General features: G+C 43.6%; 2 protein-coding genes across 2 annotated transcripts in view; both read right to left on the reverse strand.

The window, feature by feature from the left end:
- Positions 1–297: 297 nt before the first annotated feature.
- On the reverse strand, positions 298–8,040 carry bloc1s4 (biogenesis of lysosomal organelles complex-1, subunit 4, cappuccino). The gene is made up of 5 exons (XM_021560324.2): positions 7,654–8,040; positions 7,427–7,498; positions 6,490–6,591; positions 6,203–6,337; positions 298–1,210 (listed from the first exon to the last, which is right to left on the reverse strand). Exons 1-5 carry the CDS (start codon positions 7,945–7,947, stop codon positions 1,115–1,117), a joined length of 699 nt encoding a protein of 232 aa, XP_021415999.1. The 5' UTR covers positions 7,948–8,040; the 3' UTR covers positions 298–1,114.
- Positions 8,041–8,232: 192 nt separating this feature from the next.
- Positions 8,233–12,455, reverse strand: part of LOC110488209 (partitioning defective 6 homolog gamma) — a 41,300-nt gene continuing 37,077 nt past the window's right edge. The window contains exon 3 of the mRNA XM_021560325.2: positions 8,233–11,198. Within this exon, the coding sequence (XP_021416000.1) occupies positions 10,171–11,198 (1,028 nt within the window). The 3' untranslated portion in view covers positions 8,233–10,170. The remainder of the gene's footprint in view (positions 11,199–12,455) is intronic.

Genomic DNA, 12,455 nt, shown 5'->3' on the forward strand with positions numbered 1-12,455 from the left:
TAGTCAATTATTTTCAGGCCATTGATAATAAAATGTATATCAATATTAAATTAGTTGTGTTCAATATTGTGCCAGTAAATGTGGACAATTGTGAGTTAATGGATATGACAATGTATACTTTTCAAAAACAATAATTTGAAGTTATTTTTCAAAGATTTTTGGAGCCAAGAAAGGTAAAGTGACAAAATGGTGATTTATGTTACATCTAGCTGTGTATAACTATTACCTCTTATATATTTTGATATCTGTAGTGACACTCAATAACATCTTTCCAGATGAGGGTTTACTGAAAGTCAATCAAGAAGAAAGAAACCACTTTATTTGTAATTATTTGGTATGATGATCATTAGTGACAAAAGTAAAAAATAATATACAATTATCACAAAAGAGTATGTTAAACAAATAAATGTTGCTTGGTGCAGTGTGGAGAATTACAAATAGCCAATTCCACTCCAGCATTAGGCCATACAAACAGGAAACAATAGCATTCTAAAAGATGTCTACAGACAGAATGTCACTAAAACTACCATATCATGTTAATGTTTAGCCAAGCTTGAACATCATATACTCCAAATCATACTGTTGGTGAGAGTACAAGTGTGATGATTAATATAATTTTGACAGTAATTCAATTCAACATGTGACCACAAGATCAGAAAAGGGGAACACTTGGAGGAACTTGAAAAACTGTCTTAAAAAATAAGTCTTTAGATCAATAACATAATTTTCCTATTTCACGTGTCCAATAAGAGTCTGATTTCTTCAGCATCTTCACAGCCACTTGTGAGAGAGAAAGAGACAGAGCCAACACTATATTGCTAGTTGAAATTGTTGCACCTCAGATCCTCCAGTCCAGAGCACATTATAATTATTGTCCCGATAGTCAGGTCCAGAGCCATATCCATCGCAATCTATGGCTCTGGTCCAGTTCAGACAGCCATGAAGACTGAAGTCCCCTGGCCTAGAGAAGGAGTTAGGCTGACCATTGCATGTGTGATGTGTGGGAGCTGCAGGCCTGTTTCAAGTTACCTTCTAAATGGCACCCTTGTTGACAAGAGCCCTGTGGGACCTGGTCAATACTATAAAGGAATAGGGTGTAATTTTAGACAAACTTTCAGTGTCCTGGGTGTTGGGTGAAATAATCATCTGTTTTGAACACTGGGGGAAGCTCCTGATCATGCTGCTGATGCCTTCTGGGGCTGGCTGGTTTCTGCAGAGATAAATAATATGGTTCATAATTTATATCCACTGAGAGCAATGTATAGGCCAGGAGACCTACCATTTAATACAAAAAAAACATTACTAAAGCAATTAAATATAAAATAAATCATGAATAGCAGATGATAATAGGGAGATATGAACGAGTATCTGTGTGTTAGAGACCTCTGAACCAGAGCCTTCTGGGCATTACAAACTCACATTCACAAGCTCTGCAAGCATTATAATGTCAAAATACGTCCGTTGATCACCATATATGGAGATTAGCTGAGCAACCAATTCCATGTACTAAAGTTACGGACGGTATTTTTTTTTAATGACAAGCAATCGAAAAAAATACCTCTTCGGCACCTTCAAATCAAATTTTATTTGTCACGTGCGACGATAACAACAGGTGTAGACCTTACTTACAGGCCCTAGCCAATAATGCAATTTTTAAGTAAAAAAATAAGTATTAGGTGAACAATAGATAAGTAAAGAAATAAAAAATGTAAAAAGACAAAATAACAGTAGCTTGGCTATGTACAGTAGTGAGGCTATATACAGGCACCGGTTAGTCGGGCTAATAGAGGCAATACGTTCATATAGACATAGTTAAAGTGACTATGCATATATGAAAAACAGAGTAGCAACAGTGTAAAAGAGAAATTGGAGGGTGGTGGGACACAATGCAGATAGTCCGGGGTAGCCAATGTGCTCAGCAAAAAAAGAAAACCAGGACCCTGTCTTTCAAAGATAATCCGTAAAAATCCAAATATCTTCACAGATCTTCATTGAAAAGTGTTTAAACACTGTTTCCCAAGCTTGTTCAATGAACCATAAACAATTAATGAACATGCACCTGTGGAATGGACGTTAAGACACTGACAGCTTACAGACGGTAGGCAATTAAGGTCACAGTTATGAAAACTTAGCACACTAAAGCGGCCTTTCAGCTGACTCTGAAAAACACCAAAAGAAAGATGCCCAGGGTCCCTGCTCATCTGCGTGAACGTGCCTTAGGCATGCTGCAAAGAGGCACGAGGACTGCAGATGTGGCCAGGGCAATAAATTGCAATGTCTGTACTGTGAGACGCCTAAGACAGCTCTACAGGGAGACAAGACAGACAGCTGATCGTCCTCACAGTGGCAGACCACGTGTAACAACACCTGCACAGGATCGGTACATCCGAACATCACACCTGCGGGACAGGTACAGGATGGCAACAACAACTACCCGAGTTACACCAGGAACACACAATCAGTGCTCAGACTGTCCGCAATAGGCTGAGAGAGGCTGTACTGAGGGCTTGTAGGCCTGTTGTCAGGCCGGTCTTGCCCAGACATCACCGGCAACAACGACGCCTATGGGCACAAACCCACCGTAGGTGGACTAGACATGACTGTAAAAAAAGCTCTTCACTGACGAGTCGCGGTTTTGTCTCACCAGGGGTAATCGTCGGATTCGCGTTTATTGTTAAAGGAATGAGCGTTACACCGAGGCCTGTACTCTGGAGCAGGATCGATTTGGAGGTGGAGGGTCCGTCATGTTCTGGGGCGGTGTGTCACACCATCATCAGACTGAGCTTGTTGTCATTGCAGGCAATCTCAACGCTGTGCGTTACAGGGCAGACATCCTCCTCTCTCATGTGGTACCCATCCTGCAGGCACATCCTGACATGACTCTCCAGCATGACAATGCCACCAGCCATACTGCTTGTTCTGTAAATGATTTCCTGCAGGACAGGAATGTCAGTGTTCTGCAATCTCATTGAGCACGTCTGGGACCTGTTGGATTGGAGGGTGAGGGCTAGGGCCATTCCCCCCAGAAATGTCAGTGAACTTGCAGGTGCCTTGGTGGAAGAGTGGGGTAACATCTCACAGCAAGAACTGGCAAATCTGGTGCAGTCCATGAGGAGGAGATGCACTGCAGTACTTAATGCAGCTGGTGGCCATACCAGATACTGACTGTTACTTTTGATTTGAACCCCCCCCCCTTTGTTCAGGGACACATTATTCAATTTATGTTAGTCACATGTCTGTGGAACTTGTTCAGTTTATGTCTCAGTTGTTGAATCTTTTTATGTTCATACAAATATTTACACGTTAAGTTTGATGAAAATAAACGCAGTTGACAATGAGAGGACGTTTCTTTTTTTGCTGAGTTTATGTATATGAGTATATAGTTAAAGTGACTATGCATAGATGATAAACAGAGAGTAGCAGCAGCATAAAAAGGGGGTGGGGGGGTGGTGGACAATACAAATAGTCTGGGTAGCCATTTCATTACCAGTTCAGGAGTCTTATGGCTTGGGGGTAAAAGCTGTTGAGAAGCCTTTTGGTCCTAAACTTGGCGCTCCGGTACCACTTGCCATGTGGTAGCAGAGAGAACAGTCTATGACTGGGGTGGCTGGGGTCTTTGACAATATTTAGGGCCTTCCTCTGACACCACCTGGTGTAGAGGTCCTGGATGGCAGGCAGCTTAGCCCCAGTGATGTACTGGGCCGTACGCACTACCCTCTGTAGTGCCTTGTGGTCGGAGGCCGAACAGTTGCCGTACCAGGCACTGATGCAACCAATCAGGATGCTCTCGATGTTGCAGCTGTAGAACCTTTTGAGGATCTGAGGACCCTTGACAAATATTTTTTAGTGTCCTGAGGTGGAATAGGCCTTGTCGTGCACTCATCACGACTGTCTTGGTGTGTTTGGACCATTCTAGTTTGTTGGTGATGTGGACACCAAGGAATTTGAAGCTCTCAACCTGCTCTACTACAGCCCCGTCGATGAGAATGGGGGCGTGCTCGGTCCTCCTTTTCCTTTAGTCCACAATCATCTCCTTTGTCTTGATTACGTTGAGGGATATTATTCTGGCACCACACGGCCAGGTCTCTGACCTCTTCCATATAGGTTGTCTCGTCGTTGTCGGTGATCAGGCCTACCACGGTTGTGTCATCTGTTGTGTCAATTGATTTAATGACAGTGACGGTGTTGGAGTCGTGCCTGGCCACGCAGTCGTGGGTGAACAGGGAGTACAGGAGGGGACTGAGCACGCACCCCTGAAGGGCTCCAGTGTTGAGGATCAGCGTGGCTGATGTGTTGCTACCTACCCTCACCACCTGGGGGCGGCCCGTCAGGAAGTCCAGGATCCAGTTGCAGAGGGAGGTGTTTAGTCCCAGGATCCTTAGCTTATGGTGTTGAACGCTGAGCTGTAGTCAATGAATAGCATTCTCACGTAGGTGTTTCTACGGGGAAAGGGGAAAGGTGGGAAAGGGCAGTGTGGAGTGCAATAGAGATTGCATCATCTGTGGATCTGTTTGGGTGGTATGCAAATTGGAGTGGGTCTAGGGTTTCTGGGATAATGGTGTTAATGTGAGCCATTACCAGCCCTTCAAAGCACTTCATGACTACGGACGTGAAGGCAGATTACCTTAGTGTTTTTGGGAACAGGGACTATGTCTGCTTGAAACATGTTGGTATTACAGACAATCAGGAACATGTTGAAAATGTCAGTGAAGACACCTGCCAGTTGGTCAGCACATGCACAGAGCATGATCTGTCTGGCCCCCCGGCCTTGTGAATGTTGACATGTGTAAAGGATTTACTCACATCGGCTACGGAGAGCGTGATCACACAGTCGTCCGGAACAGCTAATGCTCTCATGCATGCCTCAGTGTTGCTTGCCTCGAAGTGATTTAGCTCGTCTGGTAAGCTCGTGTCACTGGGCAGCTCGCGGCTGTGCTTTCCTTTGTAGTCTGGAATAGTTTGCAGGCCCTGCCACACAAGACGAGTGTTGGAGCCGGTGTAGTACGATTCAATCTTAGTCCTGTATTGGCGCTTTGCCTGTTTGATGGTTTGTTGGAGGGCATAACAGGATTTCTTATAAGCTTCCGGGTTAGAGTCCCGCACCCTGAAAGCGGCGGCTCTACCCTTTAGCTCAGTGCAAATGTTGCCTGTAATCCATGGTTTCTGGTTGGGGTATGTACGTACAGTCACTGTGGGGACGACGTCCTTGATGCACTTATTGATAAAGCCAGTGACTGATGTGGTGTACTCCTCAATGCCATTGGCAGAATCCCGGAACATAATCCAGTCTGTGCTAGCAAAACAGTCCTGCAGTTTAGCATCTGCTTCATCTGACCACTTTTTTATAGACCGAGTCACTGGTGCTTCCTGTTTTATTTTGTGTTTGTAAGCAGGAATCAGGAGGATATAATTGTGGTCAGATTTGCCAAATGGAGGGTGAGGGAGAGCTTTGTATGCGTCTCTGTGTGTGGAGTACATGGGATCTAGATTTGTTTCCCTTCTGGTTGCGCATTTAACATGCTGATAGAAATTAGGTAAAGCTGATTTATGTTTCCCTGCATTAAAGTCCCCGGCCACTAGGCGCACCGCCTCTGGGTGAGTGGTTTCCTGTTTGCTTATTTCCTTATATAGCTGACTGAGTGCAGTCTTAGTGCCAGCATCCGTCTGTGGAGGTAAATAAACAGCCACGACAAATATAGATGAAAACTCTCTTGGCAAATAGTGTGGTCTACAGCTTATCATGAGATACTCTTCTTCAGGCAAGCAAAATCTAGAGACTTTCTTAGATATCGTGCACCAGCTGGTGTTTACAAATATGCACAGACTTCCCCCCCCTCGTCTTAGTGTGCTGTTCTATCTAGCTGGTGCAGCGTATATCCCACAAGCTGAATATCCAGGTCTCTAACGCACAGATACTGGTTCAGGGGCAAAGGAGGTTGGTAGCACCTTAATTTGGGAGGACGGGTTCGTGATAATGGCTGGAACGGAATAGTGGAATGGTATCAAAAACATAGTTTCCATCTGTTTGATGCCATTCCATTCACTCAGTTTCAGACATTATTATGAGCCGCCCTCCCCTCAGCAGCCTCCTGTGTTCAGGGGAGATGGTGATTAAGTATAGGAATACAGATTTCACACTTCAAATAGAAAATGCCTTAATTGTTGACTGAGATGCAGATTGATTGGTTGATTAAATCCTCACATTTAGAAAGCCTGGGACATTCATGGTGCGGAACATCTTTCTGAAGGCGCCCGGCAGGGTTCCTTGTTCCCTCTCTGCCTGAGTGACCTGTTCCTCCATGACATTCACATTGGCACCTACAATTTTCACAAATGCCTAGACACAACACCAGGGAATAGGGTCAGATACAGTACTACCATATCAGTGTCCCAAACATAGTACATAGGGTGCCATTTGGCACAAAGATCATGTCATGTCAATGAAAACATCCTGGTCATTATCAATTACATGAATTAAATCACACTTACATCCAACTTGTCAATCTTTCTGTATATTTGTCTCATCTCTTCTGATTGTCTATGTATTTGAGGTAAGTTCTCGTTGACAATCTGTGATGTGTCGTTGCGGATCTATAACCAGAGGAAGAAAAGTTATTAATTTCTCACCCACTTTCACAGACGAGGACATGAACAGCACATACAGGGTTAGGCAAAAATGACCAAATACAATTACAAAATACCATAAAGATCAATGTGTCAAAATAAACGACAAAATACTTGTAATTTGAAATGTATTTAATTCAAATGTATGTATTTTGTATTTTAAAATACAGAAATACATTTGCAAGTAGCTGGCCCCGAACAGCAACAACATTCCCAGTAATGGTTACAGAAACATTCAATCAATTTTAATTGGTCACATACACATGGTTAGATGTTATTGCGAGTGTAGCGAAATGCCTGTAACTTTTTACTTGCTATAACTGTGATATGTTATTTATCTCCCTTAGTTGAATGCACTGACTAAGTCACTCTGGATAAGAGTGTCTGCTAAATTCTAAAGGGAAATATGAAAATGAACATACCAAAATGAACTGCAAAGCACACTGGATATTCATTAGAATAATAATCAGCATGCTTTGCAACTGTACATTTTTATATCTACAATTATATTTCGTTAATTTAGCAGATGCTCTTATCACACCATAGTGCCGTCAGACACCAATGCAGGGTGAGAAGGAGCCACACAATTGTGAACCGCTATAAAAAAAAAAAAAATGGATACCTAGAAAAGTATTATTGTATTTTGAAAATACAAATTACAGCTCTCGAAAGTATCTTCTTAAAAAATCAATTTGCATGTAGTTCAGCCCAGTGTAATACAAATGACAAAATGCACAGAATTAATTGAAATGCGTACTTCAAATACATTTAACAGAAATACTGCACATCTCTTAACACGTACCATGTCAAGCATTCCTACAAATTCATCCACCCTAGTCAGCATTTCCTCCAGACTTTTCTCCAAACACAGGATCTGGGGTATGGAAAGGACATGGTTATAACCACAGTCAAGTGACGTTTAACTTGGTTCACGCGTATCCAGTTATAGCTAGCATGTTGCTATATTGCACCTCAGCATAGATAGGATGCTGTATTTCACCGCGATCGGAAAGGTTGATCAATTCTAACCTCATCTCCAGCAGTAGCTCTGATGTAAGAGGAGTAACTGTGAGCAGTGTGTCTCAGGATCTCATCCTCCTGGTTGTGGTCTGGGTCGGGCTCCGCGGAGTTGAAGCTCGCACTTTGCGAGACTGCTGCGCCGAAGCTGGGGCTCTGCGACACGGTGCCACTGCTTAGGGCCTCGCTCAACATGGATAAACTGCTCGCACTCTGCGACACGAAGCCACTGTCCCGACTCACCTCGGCACTGGACTCCTCCAGCGGGGAGAGAAAACCTACCCTATTTTCCATCCTAGGCTCCATCTCTGCCCAGTTTCCTGATGTCGCTTTCTGCTACAGTGTTATGATAGTCAGATGATTAAAACACGTAGTTGAAACTGTGGATGGCGGCTCACAAGGGTCAAGTAGAACTACGCGAAAAGGCGCAATTTTAAAATCAGGGCCGTTCTCCCTCAAATTGAACGCTGAACTCAGTCTGATAACTCAAAATCTCCATTAGAAACATTTAATCACACAGGAAACATTAATTTTCTTTCTATATCAGTCAACTGCAACAATGTTCTACAATATGAATAACAGGAAAGCAAGTACAGTTAAAACCTTTATTTCCAAAAATTCTCTCCCAAAAAATGTAAAAACAGTAAGAAAATAATATGAACACAATATTCACAATACATTTCAAATTAATTGCATAAAGGGTTTGAATTTCAATTGTGGGAATTAGTTGAAGTTATACTTAGTTTACTACATTGAAAGAGCAACTAGGCCTACTAAATAATGATTGAGCAATTACAGATCAAGCCCTAATATCCATTCAACTATTGTTTACATTTGAGTGCTCAGTACATATCTGGGCTAAAAATGAATTTTAAAAAAAGGCACCAAGTGTTTTACAAACCTTTTCTCCAATGTATGTGTGGAGAATGTATTGAAATATCTGTACATCATCATAACATAGAATAAAAACAGTCCAGTTTACATGATATGCAGATATAGTCCCAATCATAATTATCCTCGTACCATTATACCTAATGGAATCACTTGTTCATAGGTCATTGTTTTCCCTTGTAAAAAACTATTATAAAATCCTTATGTACATTAAAAAGACAGTAAAAAAACAATAGACATTATTCCAGAAAAAATCTAGACGTTTCTGTAATAAATATAAAACCTGTAATATTTCTTAGGTGTGAATATGTGGGCCCACACTGAGTCGATGGTACTACCAGGAGGGGGCAGTGACCAATACATTATAGCACTACTCAACAGGGTTAAACTGACTGTCCACAGTGAAGAAATGCAGGGAATAACCTCAATATGGTCAGAACACCACATTGTCAAAGTAACCGGAGCAGCCTTTGGTGAGAGGAAAAGGAAAGAGCAACAAAAAGGACATGTTTGTGAACCAAAATAGGGTTATAATCCTATGTTAAACCTGGGAGTACTAACATGGCAATTTAAAGAGTTGAAACAACAAGACTGTTTAACAACAAAACATGTGCAAACCTTGACAGCTTAAAAGCTTTGAACTACAATGTGAATAATGGTGAGAAAAATCCCATACAAATATCAAACCACAGATGGATGGTTTAGTGTCCCACATAACCCATATACTTCAAAGTTTACCATATCATGGATGGATGGATAGATTGTGCTTGTAAATGAAAGTACCACAGGATCCTAATATGGATCTCAATGTGTGTGCCCAATAGTGTAGGAAAGTGAATGAGTGAGGTTAAGCAGACGCAAATTCAGGTGTTATCATCTTCACACTCCAGCAGTCCTGCCTGGTGTAACAGGGTTCACATGCCCCTCCCTGTTGTAACAGGGTTCACATCCCCCTGCCTGCTGTAACTAACAGGGCTCACAGCTGAGCCGAGGTGTTTTGAGTAAACAGTAAAGATAAGAGTATTTTTTCCCAAAGAGCACGTTGACTTCCTGGAGTCCATTTTAGGAGCTTCACAAACAGAACTGGTGGAGAAGAGGAAACAGGATATAGACTAGGCCCATATTCAGTGTAGGAAGTATTCATTGATAGCGGTTTAAAACGTACCAGGTATAAATGACTGCTGGTAATGGAAGTAAGAGTTTTAGTACATGTGATGATCCAACACTTCTCATTAAAGCTTAGAATAATTTATTGGAATAGATACAGATGATTGATGAGAATCTCCAGTTAAAATACAGAGAGAATCAGTACAGACAGGCAGCATTTTACAGACATATAATTGTTCTTAAAAACAAAAGCTCAGGGTTGGTCCCAAAATGATGGCGGTTCAGATTAAAAGTGGTCACTAAAGAATAGCAGGTGAATCCCATCAAGACATTTACAAGACATAGAAAACTTTCAAACAAACAATACATAATAAACTCTCCTTGTTTCCTGGATTATTTGTCTTAGAAAAACGAACAAAATTAGTAGAAGGTTTGAGGAACAACGTTCATTCTCATGGTGGACTGGATAGGGGATGCTCCAGCTCACATCCAAGTGTGTGTGTCTGCGTTATAAAAGTGAAGGTGTGTGTATTATAGGGTGATGACGGTGCCGTCCTCTTCCACCCCTCCCCGGGGCAGGGCCAGGCTGTGTCGAGGGTCCGTCCTCATGGTGCTGAGGATTTTGTGCAGGCTGCCGTTGCTCTCCCGGAGGGCTGGGTTGCTGCTGTGGTGCTGGGAATGGTGGTGCTGGAGGGTGTGGGGCTGGTACTGGGGGTGCTGGAGGTTCAGGTCCCTGTGCAGCATGTGGGAGAGGCCATTGAGGCTGGGCTGGGAGTGGAAGGAGGCGGTGGAAACCACAGAGAGAGGTCGGGTAGGGGGGCTGGGGTGTTCCACGGGTGCCGGGGGAGGGGCTTGGGTGTGGGAGCGTGATGTTGATGCCACAGACACCACTGATGTGTTGGAGCGCCGCGACGGCCGCTTCAGGCTGCTCTCGATGACGATGTCTGACTCCTCGTCGCTCTCCAGCTCGTCGGCGTAGCCGTGGGCACCGGTCGCCATGGCTGTGGTGGACAGGCTGGGGTAGCCAGTGGAACCGCTGCTGTCTGATGACTGACCGGAGCTGCCGGAGATCCGGCTGGCTCGCACCACGTTGTTCCGCTGGTTCACCGGCTTCACTGTGACAATCAGGTTGTGGCTGTTGGCAATCATCATGTCAGTCACCTGGTCCAGTGTCTTCCCAGTAACCTCGATGCCGTTGACCTCCAGGACCTCGTCATTAACAGCTAGCAGGCCTGTGCTCTCAGCCAGGCCTCCAGGCACCATGCGGGAGATGAAGATCCCAGGAACCTTCTCCAGGCCATGGGGCGTCACCCGTACGCTGGTCCCGTCCCGGATGTAGAACCCCAGGGGTTTGTCAGAGCCGTGACGGTAGAGACGAACGCGGCGGTGGGACTCCGGCAAGATGTCCACATCGATGATGGAGGAGACTGGCCGGAAGTCCTGCGGCATTCCGATGCGGATGTGAGGTCGCTTCCTGTTGACGTCGTTCCTCAGCGCCACCACAGCCTTCTTCTTCCGGGTCAGAGAGTGGGTCCCGTAGCTGCTGTAGTCGACCTCCTCTGAAACACATAACATGAGAAATAGAACTGGTTAGAACCTTTTCTGAAACACAGAACAGAACTGCTAAAAACTGAAACACAGAACAGGAGAAACAGAACTGCTTAGAATCTCCTCTAAAAACACAGAACATATAGAACCCATTAAGACCTCCCCTGGAAGACAGGAGAAAACTGCTCAGAACCTTGTCTGAAACACTGAACAGAACTGCTTAGCTCTCAGGAACACTACATTTAACTGGAAGCATATGAGCCTCAAATGGTGAGCAGATGTTGCCTTTGAAAGAACACATCATACATAAGATTTTATTTGCAGCAAGACATTTATGCAGCTCTCATTACCATACACATAAACAGGCCTTAGTTCAAACTCCTCTAACTCTACCCCTGGGTAAAACAAGTTTACCAGTCCCACTCTAAAGAAACACCCACACAAGGAGTTGAGTACAATGGGAAGTTTCTCATTAAAACCCCTCCGTTTGTTTACGGTGAAATCCTTTCCTTCCACTCCAGAACAAAGATTTAACTGGGCTGAACTTGTAGCTGAACCTGTTGCACTCTGCGCAATTGAGAAAGCCTGATTGGTGCTGGTCTGGTGTGGCTCTGCAGTCAGTGGGGTGGAACACAGAGCCATAGGAGGAACAATTGTAAACAAACCAAACACCAGGATGTGATTACAGCTGGAATACCAAATCATTCTGATCTTCAGTTGTCCACAACACAGTCTGCAAGCAAGTGTGATAATGCAAAATGATTTTTTAAATAAACATGTATTTAAACCAACCCAATATGTCAAGGCTGTATACCGGGGTATTTGGTTTTTCAATACCGTCGAAACTATTTGAAGTTTTTCAATAAATGTGAATATTTATAGATGCTTTTTAAGTTAATACCTGCAGTCAACTTGTGCAATACATTCAGAGATCATTTCACCCGTCACATTGTCTTACATTAGGAAGCTTACAGTAGTTCAAGAACAGTTGCGCCAGTCACGTGTTTGTTTGTAAATAGCACAACGGGAGAAAGTGTGCGCTGTTGTGCAGCGCACGAGGTGATGAATTTACACTTGTAAGCAATTCACTACTTAAGGTTTGGTATGAGACATCTTATAAATGACCTTCTGACATGTTGGCGCAGTCAAAGAGCTCTGGATGAGTTCTGTACAGCTATCATATTTTCCTTGTACTTCCTACTAGCATTTTTTCCCCCTTCCTCCGTTCTCCCCTCTGCTCCTTCCTTCAGAAAAGCATGCATCACAAC

This window comes from Oncorhynchus mykiss, chromosome 32 (genome assembly GCF_013265735.2).
Source record: "Oncorhynchus mykiss isolate Arlee chromosome 32, USDA_OmykA_1.1, whole genome shotgun sequence".
NCBI classification, from domain to species: domain Eukaryota; kingdom Metazoa; phylum Chordata; class Actinopteri; order Salmoniformes; family Salmonidae; genus Oncorhynchus; species Oncorhynchus mykiss.

Coding starts and splice junctions, on each gene's coding strand:
- bloc1s4 (XM_021560324.2), bottom strand. CDS start 7,947: ATGGAGCCTAGGATGGAAAATAGGGTAGGTTTTCTCTCCCCGCTGGAG. Junction 6,592..7,426: donor TTGTAGGAATGCTTGACATG/GTACGTGTTAAG, acceptor CTCTGGTTATAG/ATCCGCAACGACACATCACA. Junction 1,211..6,202: donor ATGTCCCAGGCTTTCTAAAT/GTGAGGATTTAA, acceptor TTATCTCTGCAG/AAACCAGCCAGCCCCAGAAG.